Genomic DNA, 21823 nt, shown 5'->3' with positions numbered 1-21823 from the left:
AGAATTCTTTGGTGCCTTTCATTGCAGTCATGGTAAGTAATTGCTGCTCTTCATTATTTGATTTGTTTCTTTTCCTCAATTTTTTTGAATATGAGCAGTTCTTATCTATTTGAGCCAAACAAATTTGCTACACACTTATCCAGAAAATCGGAGTACTTGTCGCTCCATGGCTTCTTCATTGCCAGTATGAGGTAAGGAACAAAAATCCCAGCTGTGAAACCCAATCCCAGACTTAGGTAAAACCAGTTATCAACTAATCTATTGTCGTGCTCACTGCTAACATCATTCTCTTTGCCTGTATCTTCACTAGGGCAACTTTCCAGGGGGGTTCCACAGAGCTCGGGATTCCCCTGAAATGCTTCAGCATCAAAAGTTGACATCTGCCCCACATATGGGATCTTTCCAGAAAGCTTATTATTCGACAGGTTAAGATACGCAAGAAATGTCAGCGAAACCATGCTTGCTGGAATAGGCCCGGACAGGTCATTATTCGATAAATCAAGTGATGCCAGTTGCCGTAACATTGATATGGTTTCGGGTATCTGTCCACTGATGTGGTTTCTTGACAGGTTCAAGACCATCAGGCCATGCAACCTTGTTATATCGACAGGTATTTCCCCTGACAGGTTGTTTCCGGACAGGTCTACAGCAGTCACCAGCGACAGCATCTTGGTGAACTTCTGGGATTGGTTCTTCCAATTCACAACCAGGCTTTCCTCATAGTAAACACCTCTGTATTTCCCATATAACAGATGCTCGACTGTCCTTTCCTCCTTTGCCATGGCTTTAAGGTCTCCGATGCTTGTTGGAATCCTCCCTGTCAGGTTGTTTCCGGCAAGATCAAGCACCTGGAGTGCACTCAAGGTAGCAAAATTGAGCAAGATCTCCCCAGAGAATGCATTAGCCCTCAAGTTCATAATTCTGAGAGCAGTGAAGCCCTCACCAAGCCATTCTGGCAAGGCTCCTCCCAACTTATTTCTTTCAAGATCTAGAGTCTCCAACCTGGACAGGTTCTGCAAAGAAACGGGCAGGTTTCCCGATATCAAGTTTCCATTCAAGTGCAAGGATCGAAGCTGATTTAATTGACCTATAGAGCTCAGGACTTCACCAGACAGTCTGTTGTTTCCTAAATCTAACACTTTCAAGTAAAAACAATTGCCTAGGCTCTCAGGTATGCTTCCTGTCAGGTGATTTCCTGAAAGATCAATCACAGAAAGGTATGACATGTTCCCTAGCCCTGATGGAATTTCTCCAGTCAGTTGGTTTCCAGCAAGAGAAAGGAAAATCAGGTCTGGCATCATGGTACTGATGTTCTGAGGAATCTGGCCATGGAATTTATTATTCGAGAGATCCAACAGCTCAATGGGGACATTGAGAAGGGGAATTGTTCCCTCAAACAAGTTGGAACTTAAATCTACATCTGCCTGAGGTTTAACCCGAATGAAGCTCGAGACCCGACCTTGCAACTGATTGTTTGAGATGTTTAGCAAAGAGAGGTTGAAAGTGAGGTCCCAAAACCAGCCTGGTATTGAGCCTGAGATGCTTGCATTCGATATGTCGAGGAATTCGAGCCCAGTCTGAGACTGAAGCCATCCTGGGAATGAAGGACCTAACTGACACGACGCCATGTTGAGGTTCCGGGCTCTGAATGTGGGACTCCACCGGGAGCTTACATTCAGGGTTAATGAATTGAAAGCTAAGTTCAAGATCCTAAGATTTGACAGTTTGGAGAAATGAGACTCGGATAATACACCTGTTAAAAAGTTTGAGGCAGCATCGAGACTTACCAGCTTTGATAGGTGCCCGATACCCGATGGCAATGTGCCATTCAGTCTGTTATTTGCAAAGCTCAGATTAGTTAGGTTTCCAAGCGAACCTAGAGAGTCAGGCAAATGGCCTTCAAACATGTTGGAATCCAAAGAGAGCTCCTTCAGATTCCTGAGCTTCCCCAGCCAATCTGGCAGCGAGCCTGTCATCATGTTCGCGCTCAATCTTACAGTCTCTAATTCAGGCAAAGTATCGTCACCTCCACACTCTTCACCTTCCGTAAGTTCCTTGGGTAATGCCTCAATCATCTGATTTCCAGAAATGTCAAGATTCACTAACTTGCAGAGCATCCCAATCGTGGTTGGGATGCCACCGGTGATATTGTTGTCGAACAGGTTCAAGTCAGTCAGGGATGTCAGGTTCCCAATGCCTTTCGAAAGCCTCCCGTGTATTCTGTTGGAGGCAAGATCAAGAACTTCTATGCTTTGCCAGGCGCCGCCGAGTAGAGTGTGAATACTGGCAGATAAATTCCGGTTCAAGGCAAGGTTCAAGGATAGAAGCCCCTGTATGTTGCTCAATCCAAGTGGGATCCTTCCTCGGAGCATACAATTGCTGAGATCGATATCCACGAGGCTAGTGATGTTGGCAAGCCAATCAGGGAAGATCGAATCGAAGCTATTGAAGCTCAGGTCTATTACAGCAAGTGAAGTGAAGTTAATATGATCGTCAGGCAAAACCGAGATCGAGCCTGTCAAGCCGCACCCCAAGAGATGCACGTCGGTTAAATCAGGCAACAAATTCAGCATCCTAAACAACCCGGAGCTCAGCGACGATGACAAGTCTACACCATCCATCCCAAGATATTTTAAAGAAACCAGCCCCGTTACCCACCGGAAGTTGTCGACAGCCACGCCCGGAAAGCCCTGATTCGAAACGTCGAGATACTGCAACCTGGACAGGTTTCCAAGCCCCGGCGGGACTGTCCCGCCAAATCCAGCATTCGATAAGTTCAGATACTCGAGATTCTCCAACGAATCGAGAAATCCAGGTATCTCGACACCTTCGAATTCGCTATAGCTCAAATCTAGGTGCTTTAATGATCTAAGCTGAACCAGAGAAGGTCCGATTTCTCCTCTCAGGCCGTGGAGGCGAATGCCTGTAACAGCACCGGTGAAGTTATCGCACACGACTCCCATCCATCGGCAGCAGGCTGCGCCTCGCCACGACGAGAGGCTGTTGTCGGGATCGATCAGGCCGGACTTGAAGTCCCGGAGGGCTCTCCTGTCCCTGGTAAGACACGTTACATTATTATTATTATCAGTTGCTGCATTGCATTTGCATGTTAGTATGGTAATAAGTGAAGTGAAAATGGTAATAACAACGTAAGTATGGACGACATGTCTCTCCATTTGAGGTGGGAATAGAGAGGTTTTTAGGCTTTGGTTAACTAACAGCTTAGGTATGTTTGGGCAAGGGGGAGAGGACACGGTATAAATTAAATATTCCTTCTCAATAAATAAATAATGTAAAATAAAGAAAAGAATAATAAAACATAAAGTTATTTAATATTTGGAATGGTTGAAAAATGGCGTTTGGAGATATTAATGTTTAATACAAGTGATGCGACACGTTTCATCGTATCAGATGATCATCGCATGATCGCATCACATGCTTGTCAAAAATTACGTGCTGTACGTGTTGACTTTATTTTGCGTTGACTTCATGTTTTAGTGTGTTCTTTTCCTTTTGTTTTTTTGAAAACTTTTCATTATGAGTGAATTATTTAATTTATTTTTCAATGAATTGAATTAAAATATTTATATTATTTAAATCTTTTTTAATGTGATCAGTCCACAAAATATTGATTCACCAAGTTAATAATCGTATCTATAACAATGAGCTACGTATGTATAGTTAACGGAAAAATTGGAGGTATTTTTGTTTTTGATTGAGGTTTTTTTTAATAATATTTTTATTAATAATTAGTATATAAATTAAAAAACGTGAATGATGTTTGGGGCTAAAACAAAACAAGCCTAGACAAACCCTAGGCCCAGACACTTGTTGGAGGGCCAATAATAACTAGTTAGTAGTTTCATAACTGGACTCTGTTGGCATTATAGTACTAGGTGACTAAAAATTTGGCTCTGTTATATTTTCTTTAAATTATCTTTTAGTTTAATAGTTTCATTTGAAATAAATATATTTATATACAATACAATACATTCCATCTAGTATTCAGACTAGTTATATTAAATTAAATAGTTTCTTATTACTAATCTCAAAACTTAATATACCTTCAAAACATATGTAACAAATAGTTTTGTCTTGTTCAACTGAGGAAGGGAAATTGATTAGGTCAAATTTATTTGTAATCACTTTGTTGATACACAAAATATTTAAGGATAGTTTCGTGTTGTGCCACTAATTAAAATATTTGTTAAGTCCCAAACCATGCCAAAATACGATGCTTTCAATGCATAAATAAAATATTACCATAAAAAATTAATATAAATAAAGAAATCCAATGAAAACTTAGTAGGTAAGTTCAATAATAATAATAATAATAATAATAATAATTGGTGATAGTTTAATGCTAAGCAGGCGGTTGAAAGCAACGTTGCCTGGTCTTATTCACGGGTTCTTTCGATTCTCTTCTCATTGATATTTTTTTTATTAAAAATAAATAAATAAATAAATTTGAATGAAAAAAAGAATATTTTTATTTTTAATTTTTAATGCTGATGTCCCAATGCATTTAAATTAGATTTACTGGTAAGTATACAATACACAGAAGCAAAATACATAAACATAGTAAAGATATGAATTCAGGAGAAGGAAAAGTAGTATGTGTAACAGGTGCATCAGGCTTCATAGCTTCATCCCTCATTCACCTTCTCCTTCAAAATGGCTACACTGTCCGGGCCACGGTTCGGGACCCGGCCCGGGTCGACTATCTCAAGGCATTCCCGGGTGCCGAGCAACGCCTCTCGCTATTCCAAGCCGACCTCATCGAACAAGGCTCCTTCGATGAGGCTGTCCGAGGATGCCACGGTGTCTTCCACACGGCATCCCCTGTCCTATTCGGAGATATTAAGGATCCTCAGGCCGAGCTTATCCGGCCTGCAGTCGATGGGACCTTGAATGTCCTTAGCTCGTGCCTCAAATCCCCGTCTATCAAAAGAGTCATCTTGACGTCTTCATTGGCTGCTGTTTTGGTGAATGATGAGGTTATTGGGAGCGAAGGTGTTGTTGTCGATGAAACTTGCTATTCGGATCTCGCCTTTTGTGAGAAAATTAAGGTTCGCGTTGTATATGTTAATAGAATACGACGAATGATTTATATGGTTTGAAGTCATCAACTTAGTGTTTTAAGTTAAGAAACACTCGAAAACTTAAGCTAGAAGTCGATCTTAAATCTTTTATATATATATATTGATCAGAATAGATTGTAAGCTGAATCTAGTTATCACTACCTTGATTTTAAAAGAAATATCTTTATTGACTTAATTACTTTTAATTATTTAAAAGTTATGATTAATTCTGTACATACGTGCTGATTTTAATTTGCATCTCAGCATATGAGAAAATTTTGGCATAATCCATAATTTATTTTTCAATCTTATTATTAACGTCGAATAAAATAAGAACCTTAAGTATAATATGAACTCAAATTAGTAAAGATTATTAAGTTTGAACTCAAGTTTAAGCAACTTTTAATTAAATTTTATGACTCGAGTTCGAGTTTGGAAAAACACTATTCATGCTTTTGAAGCTCGGCGCTACTTGATATCGATCCTAACTTGCATTCGATTTGGCGAAAAAGAAATATGATATCCTAGAAAATTATGTGGATTGTTAGGCATGGTATTGTGTATCGAAGACATTAGCCGAAAAAGCGGCATGGGACTTTGCAAAGAGCAACGGGATCGACTTAGTGGTGATAAATCCCGGGCTGGTCATCGGTCGATGTTTACAGCCGACTCTCAATTACACTTTCAATTATTTTATTTCGCTTATCACGCAGGGTATGCGAATCGATCTTTTTTTTTTTTTTTTCATGCTATATAATATATATATATATGTAAGAAAAATTTTAGCCCTCATAATTAAAATTTTTGATGTACAAACTTCATTACAAGGAAATTCCACGACGGGGGCTTTTGGATTCATAAATCCGGTCGATGTTAAAGATGCGGTGCGTGCGCATGTCCTAGCATTCGAGAATCCTTCGGCAAAAGGGCGATATTGTTTGGCTGCAACTACAATGTACCATTGGGAAGTTGTAAAGATTTTGCGCGGGCTTTACCCGACCCTCTGCCTTCCGGAATCGTAAGCATGTCTTTTTCTTTCTTTCTTTCTTTCTTTGTTTATTTCTTGGACTTTGATGAATTATTACATTGCATTGTAGTGATGAAGAAGAGATTAAGGGAGGAAAGGTAATAAAAGTGTCGAAGGAGAAGGCAAAATCCTTGGGCATCATTTCTTACATTCCTATTCATCAAACTCTTCAAGACACCATTCAAATGCTTAAGGAAAAAAACTTGCTTGTTTTGTAACTCCAACATATCTACCCCTCATTCTCATTTACATATGTTATAATAATAAGAGGCGTAGCTATATTTGCATTTAGCTCTAACTGGTTTTTTTTTTTTTTTTTTTTTTAGAATTTATTTTGGATAAATATCTTATGAAAGTTAAGAATCTGTACATTAGCGCTGGATAAAGCAAATCATATTAGACTAACTATAAGTAGCAGTTAGAGATGTTAAATAAATCGAGTCGCTTGTGAATTCAGCTTAATCAAAACTCGTTCGAAAATATTAACGAAGCGAATCGAACAATATAGACAGATTCGTAAATGAACGAACCCAACTTTTGTTTGCGAATGTTTATTAAAATAATATATTTATTATAAATATTATATATAAAAAAATATATAATTTATAAATAAATAAATAAAATAATTCCAAATTTCTATTTTAATTTATATATGAAATACAAAATCTCTAATAATAATCATAATAATTTTAATTTCAAATTTAAACTCTAAAATAATCCTAAACATAATACTAAAATAATATATCAAGACACGACTGCAATAAATTTTTGTCTTGGGAAGGATTCTTTTCATATAAAAATTAATTTTTATTAATAATATGTTCATTTTCGACAATAATTATTTCATGTGTTTGTATTTGTTCTTCGTTACACTATAAATTATAACACAAAGAGTTGAACTAATCCATCCGACAAATATTTTTATATTTTGTTCAAATATATGGTATTACGGTCGTTCAGTCTCTGTTTTAGGCTTTAGTAGGTTTTTTCATCAAAAATTCTATGTTAATAAAATTTGAATGCAAACAAATAAATTAATTTGTTTGTTTAATATTATTTACCATTGTAATTATAGTTTTGAAATTACGTGTTTAGATTAAATTTGTGCTGAATTGTACTGAATTATGTTGGATTAAATGTTCGTTGGAGCTATTTGATCTTATTTTTGTTTATGAATTATGATTCATGTTCCTTCTTATTATAAAAAAAAAAGTGAGACAGACGAATTTAATCAAAGTAAAAAATGAATCCAAACAATAAAAGTTTTTAAGGAGCCGATCAACATAAAAATCTTGTTTAGTTCGACTCGTTAACAATTTTAGTGACAAATAGGAGTAAGAGGCCGTTTAAATCTGTAATTTTAAGATCACAAGTACATCTCGTATCATGAAGCCATCCTTGGGAAGTTAGTCATCCAAATTGAGCCACGGTGTGAAAATAAAAATAAAAATAAAAATAGAGCTATAAAGAGGTGTGATCGTTTGTTTCTACAAACTATATATTGTTTGTTTTTACTTAATTTTTTTTTTTTTAATAGTAGTTTCCTCCATTCCGTTGTCCTAAAAATAATTTTAGAGAGGAATTGAAGGAGGTATTGAATAATAATTTATCTTAGCGTGTTTGAATAAAACACCTTGTAATAATAATAATTATTATTATTATGAATTTATATTCTGAACGGTTGAATTTTTTTGAATAAATCATAAAATTAAAGAGCAAAAGAGTGCGGATATATATTTATATTTATTTCCTCCTGTCTCACGTTTTATGTTTATGGTTTTCATTTTTGTATTAATTAATAAAACTATATATATTAGTATTAATATATAATTATTTATTTATATAATAAACATAAATATATTTGAAAGTGAAGTATGAAAATGATGAAAATAGTAAGTTTGACTAACCCAAAAAGGGTAGAAACACACACAGCAAAAGAAAACGACAAAAGTAACAAATACAAAGGGGTTAGGTCATAGGTGAGGTGACGCTTCAGTCAGAGATATAAATAAAGAAAGACACTAGCACAGATGAGTTGAGAAAACAGTCGCCGAGCAGTTAGGAAAATTCAAAAGAAAGAAAGGGAAAAGACGAACTGTGACAGCACTGTTGCGATCGATCGCCAATGGCGGGAGGAGAAGGCAAGGTTGTATGCGTGACTGGTGCGTCAGGCTTCATAGCCTCATGCCTCATCGAAACTCTCCTTCGCAGAGGCTACACTGTCAAGGCTACCGTCAGGAACGTCGCCGATCCAAACAAGGTGAACCATCTCAAGGCGATGGAAGGGGCTAAGGAACGGTTGAGATTGTTTCAGGCGGATTTGATGGTGGACGCCTCCTTTGACGCTGCTGTGGACGGCTGCGATGGCGTCTTCCACACCGCATCGCCCGTCGTTTTCGACAATATAAAGGATCCGCAGACGGAGCTCATAGAGCCTGCAGTTAATGGAACTCCTAACGTCCTTAGATCCTGCCTCCGATCCTCCTCGGTGAAACGAGTGGTCTTAACATCTTCGCTCGCTGCTGTTGTTGTCAATAGGAAAGGTTTGGACGGAAACGCCATAGCTGATGAAACTTGGCAATCTGAGCCAGGATTTTGCGAGGAAACTCAGGTAGCATATACTAACTTCATATCTGCACTTCCCTTCCTAATCCTATTGCCAGATCGAGAGATGAAAATGAAGGAGAGATTATTTTCAGGCATGGTATTGTTTGTCAAAGACACTGGCGGAAGAAGCCGCGTGGAACTTCGCAAAGAGCCATGGAATCGACTTAGTAGTGATAAATCCTGGCCTGGTTATCGGTCGTTGCCTGCAGCCAATTCTTAACGTCACATTCGAGGAATTTCTACATATTATCACGCAAGGTTTCACTTAGTTTCTACGCAAAAAGAGAAAGGCATCCTAGTTTAATGTGGATTCCTGTGAACATTATATATATTTTTTGAGTTTTTACAGGGACGAGCCCGATCGCAGCTATAGGAGTAGTTATACTAGTGGATGTAAAAGATGTTGTCCAAGCACATATCCTCGCATTCGAGAATCCTTCGGCTAATGGAAGATACTGCTTAGCTTCAGCATCGTTGTACATATCTGAAGTTCGTGAGATTATTCAGCAGCTCTACCCTACCTTCACCCTTCCCCCATGGTAAGTGAATTTCTAAGACGATATTCAGAAACATGAATTCTGATTATTAACCTTTTCTGAGGTTATACTGCAGCGTTGAGAACGATCGGCTAAATGGAAACGCACTGCAGATATCGAAAGAGAAGGTGAAATCCTTGGGCGTTGATTTCGTTCCTATCGAACAGAGTATTAAGGAGACTATCGAATTTCTCAAGGAAAGGAACATGCTAGTAATTCCATGAAGGTACGTAATTATAACTATAGATCTACACATCATCCATTAAGCAAGCTCTTAGATCGATGCGCAGTTCAACTAGAAGAAGAAATAAACGATTGAGAATGGAGAGTAGTTGGCGTACCTCGAAATTGAAGTAGTTTGATAATTTGCTTCTGTATCGATCCATCTCCAGTTTCTCCTGTTGTCAGATGTTATCATTTTCATGATCGTATTATTCAACTGTTGCCATTGATGTCGTCAGTTGGATGTTCGCAGAGATGATTCTCACCACTTCTGCTGCTTCGATTTGCTATTCGAATTCTTTTTTTGGCGCTCCTGAAAGCCGAAATTTATGCAGAAACTTGAGGAAGACCTTTGGTAATTTATATAGGAAGAGAATAACGTGGAAGATCATGTAAATAGGAAGAGAATCATGTTGTCATGAAAGGGACCTAAACTAGAATTACTGTTCATATTATACTAAATTTTTAGAGTTTTTGAGAGTTTTAAAATTTTGAAAAATTTAAAATAGCAAAACTTTAATATTTATACGATTTTTTTTTTTTTTAAAAAAAAAGATAGAATAGTATCAAACACTTGAAACTAATTTTTAAACAAAGCATTAAATGTATTATTTGATATTTTGGTATTTATTAATTTATATATATCGATATTTCACTATATTAATAATTTTTTTCTAAAATTTAATTTAATTTTTTTATTTTATTGTTTCAGCATAAAATCGTATATGCCGCATGGGCAATTAGCTCCGTCAATTCATACAATATACTCCCTTTGTTCCATAATAAAATATTCATTTTTTCATTTTAGTCTGTTTTATCCATTTTTTTTTAAGTAACTTTACTATCTACGTAATGTTACAAATACCCTTACAACTTACAATATATTATACAAATGTCATTACCTTTATATCACACATACTAACAAGGTTATTTTAGTTATTTCTAGTTTATTCCTACTATATCCCAATATAATACTAATATTTCTTACGTGCAAAAAGTAAATAGATACTTCTTTTTGGGACGGAGGGAGTATGTAGTATGTTGTCTCATGTATTTTTATTGTTATATGTACTGAATGAAAATAATCAGTAATAGAAATTTTAATACAAAATGGGACATATAGTTTGGCATAATGTACCAAACCACCCCTCTGTTCCATCCATGTTCGTAACGTGAGAAATATCTTATCATGATTCAAAGCAACGAATTAACTTTGCACATTAGCATTAGGTGTAAGAAATACCGATGGTAAATAGATGAAACCTTGTGATTACAAATTTCAAAAATAAATAATCTTTTATTCTACCATTTGTAAAATCTAAACGACAGATAATTTAAATTCTTATAAATTAAAAAATGAAGAATTTATTCAGTTATTTATTTATTTATTTTATTCCAATAAAACTATTTAAAATATTTTACCCATTCAGTTTATATAATACTTGTCCTTAACTTTGAACAAGGAGTAGAATATTTTGTGTATTTTAATAGAATACCAAGATATCGAAATCTTATGTAATAAATAAAATTATCATTTTAATATAGGATACTTTTGATATTTTTATTTTTGGTGCTTTATGTATGCATTAATTATAATATAATGATATATTTATTAATTTATATGAAAATCAAAATATTTTGATATTAATACATTATTATTTTTATTATAATATATATATATATTTTTTAATAAAAAAAAAACAAAAAACAAAAACGAATAAAAATAATACTCCTTCCGTACCAAAAAGTATAGTCTTGTTGGATTGGACACGAAATTTAAATGATATTGATATTATATTAGTAGTTAATAAAAAATAAATATAAATGATTTTTTTGCCCTTGTGAGTATATTAGTGTAAAAAGTAGCGACAATTGTGTAATAATAATGAAATAGTAAAGATAATTTTATGGTAATATGATTATTTTGAGACGGACAAAAATAGTAAACAACACTATTGTGTTGGGACGAAGAGAGTAGTTTATTTTGAACAAAGAAAATATATTTTATACATTTATAACAAAATATAAATGAATATCATAAAATTAAATTCAAAAATAAATTTAAAAATAAAATTTCAAAAGACTCTGATTGTAGCGACAAATAAGTACTCCCTTTGTCCCAAAAAACATGGGACTATTACTGTACATACGAGAATTTAGGTAAAGTATAATTACTAAATGATTAAGAAGTATATTAGTAAAAATAATTACTCCCTCCGCCCCAGATACCGTGTCTGCTACATTGTAGACACAGTATTTTAGGATGGGTGTAATGAGTAGATAATTAAGAATGGTGAAAATAATTATCCTATAATATAAATAATTATAAATTAAAATTAAGATAAATAATTGGTTTAATTAAAATTAAAAAAAAATTAAAAAATTTAAAATGAGATTAAAGCGTATAATTATTTTTAAAAAAATGAAAGTGACATGATATTTGAGACGGACGGCAACGTGAACATGGTATTTGGGACGGAGGGAGTATCATTTAGTAAAAATAATTATAGATTAAGATTAAAATAAGTAAATAGTTTAATTAAAATTAAAAAAAATTATAAAATTTAAAATTTAAAATGTGATTAGAGTGCATAATCATATTTCAAAAATAGAAAAGAGGACAAATTACTTATGACGGATGGAATACCGCATACCAAGGAAGGGACGTCAGTTCCATAACCTCCAGTAGTTGTGACAGAGGTCACTTCACCACGTGAATTGTATCCACACATCTAGAACTTTCGGAGATGTACGTAACTTATCCCCTAACAGCCACATTCACAGTAGTGATAGCACAGTTAACTGCAAATGGAGAAACGTGAAGAGAAGGTTGTATGCGTGACAGGTGCGTCAGGCTTCGTAGCCTCATGCCTCATCGGCACTCTTCTTCGCAAAGGCTACACTGTCAATGCTACCGTCAGGAACGTCGCCGATCCGACCAAGGTCGACCATCTCAAGGCGCTGGAAGGGGCTAAGGAACGGTTGAGATTGTTCCACGCTGATTTGACGGTGAAAGCCTCCTTTGATGCTGCTGTGGACGGCTGCGATGGCGTCTTCCACACCGCATCGCCCGTCGTCTTCGACAATATAAAGGATCCGCAGACGGAGCTCATAGAGCCTGCGGTTAATGGAACTCTTAATGTCCTTAGATCCTGCCTCCGATCCCCCTCCGTGAAACGAGTGGTCTTAACATCTTCACTTGCTGCTGTTGTTATCAGTAGGAAAGCTTTGGAAGGAAACGCCATAGCTGATGAAACTTGGCAATCTGAGCCAGGATTTTGCGAGGAAATTCAGGTAACGTATACTTCATTTCTGCAGTTTAATTAATTTCCTATCTAATCGTATTGCTAGATTGAGAGATGAAAATGAAGGAGAGATTTATATTCAGGCATGGTATTGTTTGTCAAAGACACTGGCGGAAGAAGCAGCGTGGAACTTCGCGAAGAGCCATGGAATCGACTTAGTAGTGATAAATCCTGGCCTGGTTATAGGCCGTGCCCTGCAGCCAATTCTCAACGTCACATTTGAGGAATTTCTACAGTTCATTACGAAAGGTTTCACTTAGTTCCTAGGCAAACAAGCAATGGCATCCTCGTTAATGTCGATTCCTGAAAACATATTACATATATTTTGATTGTTTACAGGGACGAGTTCGATCGTTACAGCCGACGGAACAGTTATACTAGTGGATATAGAAGATGTTGTCCAAGCACATATCCTAGCATTGGAGAATCCTTCGGCTAATGGAAGATACTGCTTAGCTTCAGCATCGCTGTACAAATCCGAAGTTTATAAGATTATTCGGCATTTGTACCCTACCTTCACCCTTCCTCCATGGTAAGTGAATTTCTAAGATGATATTCAGAAACATGAATTCTCATTATTAACCTTTTCTGAGGTCATGTATACTGCACTGCAGTGATGAAAACGATCGGCTAAAGCGAAGCGCACTGCAGATATCGAAGGAGAAGGTGAAATCCTTGGGCGTTGATTTCGTTCCCATCGAACAGAGTATTAAGGAGACCATTGAATTTCTCAAGGAAAGGAACATGCTAGCCGTTCCATGAAGATAAGTTCTAACTATATATATAAACAGATCTGATCTATGCATCATCCATTAAGCTTGAAGTAGTTTGATCATTTGCTTCTGTATCGATCCATCGCCATCTTCTCCCTTATCAAATCTGTTTATACAATATTTTTAAAAACTTTGATACTATTTTTAAGAAATCAAAATAAATATATTTTAGACATGGCGTCATCCATATCATACCTATTTTATACTGTATTTTGATTTGGACCTGGCTATGTGCTTTGTTTAGACATGAGACTTTTTAGAAACTTTGAGGATCTTAAAATTTTTAAAATAATAAAAATTTAGTATTTAATATGATATTGTATGTAAAAAATAAATAAATTATATTTTATGTAATATTTTAAAAAAAATATGAGTATGAAATAGTGCCAAACACCCAAACTTCGTGTCTAAACAAAGCTCTATATGTTTGAGGTAGAATTTGAGTATTTTATTTTAGTTTTAATTTAATATTTTTAAAAAATATATATACTTTAATTATAAATTATATTGATTGAATAGTAAAAAAATTATTTTAGTTAAATAACCAAATGTATGTTCCTTTTGTTCTTAACCTCAGTTTCATTTCATAATCAAGTTTTTAAACTAATTAACATTGATTAAGCATAATTATAGGCTTTGTTCGTCGAATTTTTTTTTAAAATTGAATATTTGATTTTTTAATTTTTTTTAACGAGTATTTGAATTTTTTTTACTTTTTAACTTTTATACTCCCTCCGACTATATTCATTTTCCTTCTTTGGATTGTCATAAAAAAACAGTCTCTAAGTAAAAAATTATTATATTTTTTTTACTATAAAAAAAAGTAACAATTATTAGATATTTATACGACGGAGGGGAATCCCAATCTACAAATTAGATTGGGTGAACAAAGCCTATAATTCAATTTATGTATTTTTTTTTTATCTTTTTTGGTTTAGAAGTTATGCAATTAGTTTAAGATTGTATATAGATTTTAAAGTATTTTGGGATGAATTATAATACACACATTTTTCATTTGTTTCAATTATATTACACAAGTTATGTTAAGAGATTTTCCCTCCATCCAAATAGCTATGCCAATTATCTTTTTCTTGCTATTGCTATATTTATTATGCATAGTTTATTTATGATAAATAATTCACATTTGCCAATTATTTATGTAATTTTTTTAGCTATTGCTATATTTATGCAAAAAAATAATGGTTTTTTTTTTTTTTTTTAAGTATATACTATTATTTTTTATTAACAAAATATAAAATACTTCGTTCGTCCCATAACAAAGTATATATTTTTCCATTTTATTCTGTCCCATAACAAAGTATCCATTTTTTTTTTTTTTAGTAACTGTATTATCTACCTAACATTATAAATACTTTTACAACTTACAATATATTACACAAATGTCATTACCTTTATATTACACATACTAACAAGGTTATTTTAGTCATTTCTACTTTATTCCTATTATATCTCAATATAATACTAATATTTCTAAAACTAAGTGCAAAAAGCAAATGGATTCTTCTTTTTGGGATGAAGGGAGTATTAATTTTCTTTATTTTTTTTAAGTATCTATAATTTTTAATACATTAGTAATACTTCGTATTTATATTTATTTGTATCAATATTTCTAAATTTTACAGATTGCATTCACAGAGCATTTTTTAATGACATAATTCTTTATAAATATTATTTAAAAAGTATCAATATACACAAACATTAATACTGCCTCCGTTCAGATACCATGTCCACATTGTCCAGATACGAAATGATTACACACTTTAATCTCATTTTAAATTTTTAATTTTTTTATTTTTATTAAATTAATTAATTATCTTAATCTTAATTTATAATTATTTATATTATAGAATAATTATTTTTACTAATTACATCCGTTCATTATAGCATATCTGAAACAGATGGAGTATAATATATATTATCCACTTATAAATTATCAATCATTTATTTTATATTGCTAACACAATCTCTGAACTAATAAATATTTACTTTATAAGTGACATAATATACATTTTTATATCAATACTTTTATAATTTTACAGATTGCACGTTACATTTCATAAAAAAAAAATATGAATATTTACTTTTTCAAGTGGATAGATGGAATATATTTTTTTTAATTATGATGATATTTTTTTTTTATAATGTGAGAACCGAACCTAATACCTAGGCGGAGGTGTCATGGTTTAAACAAATAACCTCATAGGTACACGTTCAATCTCTGCACCATCAGAGCATTTTTACTAGACTAATTATGTTGATGCCAATAAATTTAGATGTTTTTGTCATTGGATTCTAATTTTAAAAAAATAAAAAATACATACTCTTAAATTTATATGAAGTTTTAATAAAGATATATTTTTTATTAAAATATATTTTGAATAAAAAAATTTAAAATTTAAATGAAAAACTGATTGTGTTTGTTTTGTCAAATAGTATCGAAATTTGTATAATATAAAAATAATGAATATATAAAATATATTATTTTTTTAAAAAAAAAAGATACGAAAAAGGTGTATTTACTTGTAAGTTTTTTAAGGTGATTTTATTATTTTTAATTTTTTTAAAAAAAATATCAAATTAAATATCTCTTTTTTATTTATTATATTATACAAAAATTTATTTTTATATTTAAAATATCACATCAATACATATTAATAACACATCAATAGTTATTTTAATTAAAAAATTTATTATTTAAAATCAAAATTCAAAACCAAAATATTACGAGTAAACACAACATCAACAAACAAGGCATACAAAGCGAAAGAGAAATGGCAGTTCAAAAAATTTCACGCCAAGTAAGGGTAGAATAGTCCATATAAGTCCAAAAGCTCCTAAAATGAATCATTTATTCCGAACCCCTGGATCTCAAACACCAGATAAATCAGGACCCTTCCTCCTACCCAAAACCCAAAAATCAACGGTACAAATCTAATCTCATCTGGAGTTCCAGGAGCTTCGCAGACTCCACCCCTCACGCGTATTATTTCCTCCATAATATTTTGACTATTGTAATAATGCAATAATAATTGTTCAATAAATTTGAAGCCTCAATTTCAAATTTCATCTCACTCTATATATAAACCACCAAACCCTTCATTCAAACCCACCAATTTAATGGCAAAAAATAATTTTTGGGACACATTATAATCCCCCTTTCATTATTTCCCTAATTCCTTTTCTTTTATTTTTTTTTTCTTGAAAAAAACAAAAAATAAAAAAATTAGGGAAGTTATAATTTTCATTTATGGGGAAATATACTGAGCTTTTAGATGCAGGTGTAAGAATCGTTTGCAGATTCCATTCACACTGTCCCCAGACGGCCAAGATGTATTACCATCCGCCGCCCACCGGAGCCGCCACCCGCCGCCGTGATGAAGGGACTTCCGCCACCGCCGCCGCCCCGGAGGAGGCGGAACGTGATCGGCTGAAGACGGAGGCTGCAGATGTTATCATTTATGCTGTTGTATGAGAGTTGAGAAATTTTTATTGCAATGATTGGATTTATCATTTATATTACACAAATCATGATTCAAACGTAACGTGATTGTGTTTATATATATATTTTCATAACATTTATTAATAACATTTTTTTAAAAAATAAATAAATAAAATACTTGTGTTTTTTTTTTCTATTCTCAAAATTAAAATATATATATGTATATATATAATTCTATAACTTTCAAAATTATTTATGTGTTCACTCTGGAATTTTTTTAATGTATGTTATGTTTTTTTTTTTTTTTTTTTTTTTTTTGAATGTATATAAAACATTATTTTATCAAACATTAGTTTTAGGGTTTTAAACAATAAAACTTTAAATTAGAATACATGTTAATGCAATATAAATAGGAGCTGATTGTGATATATTTAAATATAATATTAATTTTTAAAATAATATAAAAATAAATTTTTGATTTAATGTTTGAATGAATTAATAAATAGTAAAAATTTGTGCTGAAAATCCTCTAACGATAAATTATTATTAATTTTAAAGCCGCGTGAAATAAATAATTTTAAATTTTGACCATTTTAAAAATGGAATATATATTTTTGTTCATGCAAAATACATATATACTTATTTTTCTTATTTCTATGTAATTTTTTATTTAAAATATTAATTCAATAATTTTTTCTATGTATAGACAATTTATAATCCTTTTCTTTCTGTACAATTTCACATTTTAAGAATAAATTATAATTGACACTTATTTTATATTGAAAGGCATATAATTTTCAATACTCCTATAAATTAAAACAAATTCAATAAAGTAACTACTACTCCATTATTTTGTTAACATAATTGAGTAAAACGTTGCATTAATGGCCGGTCAGGTCAAGCGCCTGGAGACCCGTAAACAAGTCAACCGAACCGAACTTGTCATGACTCGAGCTCACTTCGTGTTCGTTCGTTAAGAGATACGAGTTAAAATTTTTATTTGAATTTGACTCATTTAATAATTTTTTTGTTCTTGTTCGACTCGACTTGTTAAAAAAAATATTATTTATTTAATTAATTTGTTAAAAATAAATAAATTTAGTTAATTATAATTATAATTTTTATTAATAAATTTAAATAAAAAATAGAATGAAATATAGTACTATTTATAAAGATATATATTAAATATAAAATTATTAATTTAATTTTTTTAATAAATATTATCGAACGTTCGCGAACAAGTTCGAGGTCGTTTGTAAATATAACGAGCCAAAATTTATAATTGTGTTCAGCTCGTTTAGCTTAACAAACGAGCTTTTAACGAGCTCAAACGAGCCAAATCGAACAGAACTCAGCGAACAATTTATTTGGTATACAGCTCTAGGCGCGTGACAGTAAATCAAAGGCTGGCAGGACCGTTATACTTATAGCAATTTCATTTTAATTTATTTACCTATTTTATTTCTTTTCATGATATTTTAAATGATATTTATTGGGCAATATAAATGAATATAAATGTAAATTAAAATATAATCGTATTTAAAAGATTTGTGTTTGATAAAAAAAATGCAAAAAGAGATTATTCATTAATCTTATACAGTTAATACTGTCAAATAATTGATTTTCCAATGTTTTAAAAATAATAATAATAAATAATAATTTACTAAATATTCTAACACTCGGTTAATCAAATCAATTAATTGGTGAAACAACTTGTTATACTCTTTTACAAAACTTTGCACCATTCTTTCCTTCATCTGCAAACTATATTTTTATGTTAAATTATTTAAAATAATTATTTCATTACATACTTTATTTTTTTTTAAATATATATTTACTTTAACTTCACAGTACCACATCATTGTTTTTATACTTAAAAAAATAAATAAATAAATTTGTTTTTAATATTATTTTTATTATAAATTTAATTAAAATATTATTATTTTTTAAAATTCACATAAATTTATTAGATTATTAATTTTGAAGAATCATCAAATTTATTTTATTTTATTTTTATTTTTAATTTGTCCCATAAATTTATTAGATTATTAATTTTGACCAAATCAATAAATAATATTTAATTATTATTTTCATTCAATACTTATTTATAATAAACACAACTATATTTATTATATTTTCTCTGGTCATTTATTTTCATTTCAATTAAATTTCTGAAAATTCGTAACTATTTATTATTTTTTAATAATTTTTTTTTTAAATTTTGTATCGGATCCAAATGAATTGAAATTTGAATCATTGTAAAAAGTAATATAAACATGTATTGATATGATATTTTGAATGTAAAATTAATTTTTTTAGTATAATATAAAATATAAAAAATAAATATTTAATTTAATATTTTAGAAGATAAAAAATAAGATAAATAATGAATTTAAAATCCAATCTCCCAAAGCAAACACACCCTTAATGGACTGAAGGAATATTATTTATAAAATTTAAAATATAAATAAAAATAAGGTAAAATGAAAAGAAATAAAAATAATGGAGAAATACTCCGGGGAAATAAAATTGATAACCATAAGATAAATTGATTATGAGGCAGCAGTTTGTATAAATAAACAGACAGCCTCATGCATTCATTCTGCAACAAAGGAGACAAAAATGTCTTCCTCCGCATTGGCCAACCAAAACCTCAACCTCAACCTCAACCACAAACATATATATAAACCCTAACTCTGACTCTACCCAGTGAAGAAGAAGATGAAGAAGAAAAAAAGGATGCAGAAACATAAAAAGGCCAGAAAAACAGAGCATCCCCCGCATTAATTAAATTAATTCATTTTCATTTGAGTTTCGGGAAGACCCGGACCTCGTCAAGCACGGGCCCACAGAGGGTCCCATAATCATGGACCCTGGTGTGGTAGAACGAGCTGAAGAAGGTGAGCCTCGTCCGATTCGACACCGCCGTGAACTCGAACGCGTACGTCTCAAACTTCCCCTTCCCCTCCGACTTGAACGGCGCTTTCATCGCCGCCTTCGCCGCAAACGCCTCCACCATCATCGATCCATGGCAGTCGTTCCTTGCGTCCCCAACGCTGAACGACAGTTTGTACGCTCTGTTCGGGACCGTACGGACCACCTGCGCTATGGCGCTCTCCCGTCCCGCCACCAGCTCCACCGCCGCCTTCCCGGCGGGGACGTTGAAGTGCGCCGAGTCGATGAACTTCACGGCTTTTAGCGACTCGATTATCCACCCTGGTAAGGGGGAATTCAGGTCTAATGGCTTCGGCGGGAGGAGGACGCCATGGGAGGAGTTGTGGAGGAGATGAGGTCCCTCTTCGAAACCGCTGTTCTTCACCAAATTGCCTGCGCAGAAATTGAAAAGTTTTTTACATCAGATCTGGAATTTTGAGAGATCCGGGAGCGTTACGCCAGATCCGCGTGTAGTGGATGATGAGACCCATCCGGCATTAGACTCCCTGGACCTCTCAAGCAATATAAGAACGCTAAGGTATTAGCAGCTCCTAGGATCCCAACTCCAGATAGATCTACACCGTAAATGAAAGGAAACCCTAAGCATCGAACGGTCCAGATCTATCCGGCGTTACGCTCCCATGACCTCAATCTATCTTTCTCACCTCTAACCATGGTGGGAGGAGCCAATTCTTTAATGGCGACAGCATCGAGCAAGGGGCCGCAAGAGGCGTCTTCCTGCTTCCCAGGATTGTGAAAAACGACTCTCATAGAATCAGCGGTGGCGCGGAATCCCCAGCCGTAGGTGTCGCCGCCGTAGCTGCTGTAGAGCGTGTGCAAGGGGAGGTCTCCGGTCTGCTCCGGCGAGACAGAAACCCTAAGCACCTCCTCCTGCGCGCAGGTCCTGGACGCGCCGAAAGTGAGGGCGTAGAGGGCGCCCTTCTTGAGGGGGACTGTCTGGGAGACGGTGGCGAGATTGCCGAGGCGGACGGCGTGGACGCCGTGGGCGACGGGGAAGTACATGCCGCCGGGCTGCGGGCCGCCGGAGATGTACTGTACGAGGCCGGAGATTTCCCATTTGGGGAGGGCGTGGGGGCCGAGGAGGACGGTCTTGCGGAGGTCCTTGGGGCTCGGCTGCTCCTCGAAGTTGCCATTGGCCAAAAGCCCTGCAAATCAAAATCCAATAAAATTGAAAATAAAATCGAAAATGTGAGTTGTTGCAGAGAGAGAGAAGAGATCTGGTGAGAGAGAGAGAGAGGGATGGGGGAGGTTACCTTCTAATGGAGGAGGTGGGGATAGAGATAGAGCGGCAGAGGCGGCGGAGAGGAAGAGAGCTAGCTGGTAAAGCAGTGGCGCCATTGGAGAACAGATGAGCAGAGCAAAGAGAAGAAAAGATGAAGAGGATAGGTTAGGAAAGGGGGAATTTATGGAGAAAGGGAATTGGGTTTAGCTACCTGCACTGCAACTGCATTCTTGATTATTGTGCGTGCGTGTCTGTATGAGGAGAGAGAGAGAGCATGTGGAGTGTGAGGAAGGGTATGGACAATTTCAGGAGTTGAATGTCGTTTTTAAATTTTTTAATAAATTAAATAAAATTATAGTTTTTTACTTGTCAGATTTTATATTTATTTTACTATTTTTATTTTTTATTTTTTATTTTAAAAAAATATTAAATTAAATATTACATTTTTATTTATTTTATTATATTAAATTTAATTTTATATTCAAAATATTACATCAACACATATTTATATCACATCAAACAATTATTTCAATTCAAAATTTTATTATTTAAAATTAAAATTCAAAATTAAAACCTCACAGATAAACACAATTTTTGTTTCTTTTCTCTTGAAATTCTATATATTTTTATATTTA

The 21823-nt window shown here is 33.4% G+C and overlaps 5 protein-coding genes across 6 annotated transcripts; 3 read left to right on the top strand and 2 right to left on the bottom strand.

The window, feature by feature from the left end:
- Positions 1-3: 3 nt before the first annotated feature.
- On the bottom strand, positions 4-3662 carry LOC127246526 (receptor-like protein EIX2). Its single transcript, XM_051267966.1, has 3 exons — positions 1788-3662; positions 1519-1710; positions 4-1466 (listed from the first exon to the last, which is right to left on the bottom strand). Exons 1-3 carry the CDS (start codon positions 3174-3176, stop codon positions 102-104), a joined length of 2946 nt encoding a protein of 981 aa, XP_051123923.1. The 5' UTR covers positions 3177-3662; the 3' UTR covers positions 4-101.
- Positions 3663-4299: 637 nt separating this feature from the next.
- Positions 4300-6502, top strand: LOC127246365 (phenylacetaldehyde reductase-like). Its single transcript, XM_051267682.1, has 4 exons — positions 4300-5069; positions 5630-5795; positions 5910-6099; positions 6179-6502. The coding sequence occupies exons 1-4, from the start codon at positions 4590-4592 to the stop codon at positions 6324-6326; spliced, it is 984 nt and encodes a 327-aa protein (XP_051123639.1). The 5' UTR covers positions 4300-4589; the 3' UTR covers positions 6327-6502.
- A 1653-nt stretch (positions 6503-8155) lies between these two features.
- Positions 8156-9763, top strand: LOC127246760 (phenylacetaldehyde reductase-like). Of its 2 annotated transcripts, XM_051268301.1 has the most exons (5): positions 8156-8719; positions 8808-8973; positions 9065-9254; positions 9328-9477; positions 9727-9763. In XM_051268301.1, exons 1-4 carry the CDS (start codon positions 8234-8236, stop codon positions 9473-9475), a joined length of 990 nt encoding a protein of 329 aa, XP_051124258.1. In that variant the 5' UTR covers positions 8156-8233; the 3' UTR covers positions 9476-9477; positions 9727-9763. The 2 variants fall into 2 exon arrangements, with proteins under 2 accessions (XP_051124258.1, XP_051124257.1); XM_051268300.1 differs by having other exon boundaries at positions 9328-9763.
- Positions 9764-12233: 2470 nt separating this feature from the next.
- On the top strand, positions 12234-13726 carry LOC127246223 (phenylacetaldehyde reductase-like). Its single transcript, XM_051267473.1, has 4 exons — positions 12234-12767; positions 12862-13027; positions 13118-13310; positions 13393-13726. Exons 1-4 carry the CDS (start codon positions 12282-12284, stop codon positions 13538-13540), a joined length of 993 nt encoding a protein of 330 aa, XP_051123430.1. The 5' UTR covers positions 12234-12281; the 3' UTR covers positions 13541-13726.
- A 5799-nt stretch (positions 13727-19525) lies between these two features.
- LOC127246947 (uncharacterized) lies at positions 19526-21444 on the bottom strand. The gene is made up of 3 exons (XM_051268618.1): positions 21220-21444; positions 20611-21111; positions 19526-20338 (listed from the first exon to the last, which is right to left on the bottom strand). The coding sequence occupies exons 1-3, from the start codon at positions 21302-21304 to the stop codon at positions 19815-19817; spliced, it is 1110 nt and encodes a 369-aa protein (XP_051124575.1). The 5' UTR covers positions 21305-21444; the 3' UTR covers positions 19526-19814.
- Between the last annotated feature and the right edge of the window lie 379 nt (positions 21445-21823).

The sequence above is a fragment of the Andrographis paniculata genome, unplaced genomic scaffold, assembly GCF_009805555.1.
Source record: "Andrographis paniculata isolate CXL003 unplaced genomic scaffold, ASM980555v1 Contig30END, whole genome shotgun sequence".
Taxonomy (NCBI): Eukaryota; Viridiplantae; Streptophyta; class Magnoliopsida; order Lamiales; family Acanthaceae; genus Andrographis; species Andrographis paniculata.
This window is presented reverse-complemented; position numbering and strand designations above follow the sequence as displayed.

What these genes read in the sequence shown, in the direction of transcription:
- LOC127246760 (XM_051268301.1), top strand. Translation starts at nt 8,234, where the DNA reads ATGGCGGGAGGAGAAGGCAAGGTTGTATGCGTGACTGGTGCGTCAGGC. An exon ending in GATTTTGCGAGGAAACTCAG is followed by an intron (nt 8,720 to 8,807) that starts GTAGCATATACT and finishes GATTATTTTCAG; the next exon opens with GCATGGTATTGTTTGTCAAA. An exon ending in ACCTTCACCCTTCCCCCATG is followed by an intron (nt 9,255 to 9,327) that starts GTAAGTGAATTT and finishes GTTATACTGCAG; the next exon opens with CGTTGAGAACGATCGGCTAA.
- LOC127246223 (XM_051267473.1), top strand. Translation starts at nt 12,282, where the DNA reads ATGGAGAAACGTGAAGAGAAGGTTGTATGCGTGACAGGTGCGTCAGGC. An exon ending in GATTTTGCGAGGAAATTCAG is followed by an intron (nt 12,768 to 12,861) that starts GTAACGTATACT and finishes ATTTATATTCAG; the next exon opens with GCATGGTATTGTTTGTCAAA. An exon ending in TCTACAGTTCATTACGAAAG is followed by an intron (nt 13,028 to 13,117) that starts GTTTCACTTAGT and finishes GATTGTTTACAG; the next exon opens with GGACGAGTTCGATCGTTACA.
- LOC127246947 (XM_051268618.1), bottom strand. Translation starts at nt 21,304, where the DNA reads ATGGCGCCACTGCTTTACCAGCTAGCTCTCTTCCTCTCCGCCGCCTCT. An exon ending in CCCACCTCCTCCATTAGAAG is followed by an intron (nt 21,112 to 21,219) that starts GTAACCTCCCCC and finishes TTTGATTTGCAG; the next exon opens with GGCTTTTGGCCAATGGCAAC. An exon ending in TCCTCCCACCATGGTTAGAG is followed by an intron (nt 20,339 to 20,610) that starts GTGAGAAAGATA and finishes ATTTCTGCGCAG; the next exon opens with GCAATTTGGTGAAGAACAGC.
- LOC127246526 (XM_051267966.1), bottom strand. Translation starts at nt 3,176, where the DNA reads ATGGAGAGACATGTCGTCCATACTTACGTTGTTATTACCATTTTCACT. An exon ending in TCGGGCACCTATCAAAGCTG is followed by an intron (nt 1,711 to 1,787) that starts GTAAGTCTCGAT and finishes GTCAAATCTTAG; the next exon opens with GATCTTGAACTTAGCTTTCA. An exon ending in TCAGGCTCAATACCAGGCTG is followed by an intron (nt 1,467 to 1,518) that starts GTTTTGGGACCT and finishes TCAAACAATCAG; the next exon opens with TTGCAAGGTCGGGTCTCGAG.
- LOC127246365 (XM_051267682.1), top strand. Translation starts at nt 4,590, where the DNA reads ATGAATTCAGGAGAAGGAAAAGTAGTATGTGTAACAGGTGCATCAGGC. An exon ending in TATTTCGCTTATCACGCAGG is followed by an intron (nt 5,796 to 5,909) that starts GTATGCGAATCG and finishes CTTCATTACAAG; the next exon opens with GAAATTCCACGACGGGGGCT. An exon ending in ACCCTCTGCCTTCCGGAATC is followed by an intron (nt 6,100 to 6,178) that starts GTAAGCATGTCT and finishes ATTGCATTGTAG; the next exon opens with TGATGAAGAAGAGATTAAGG.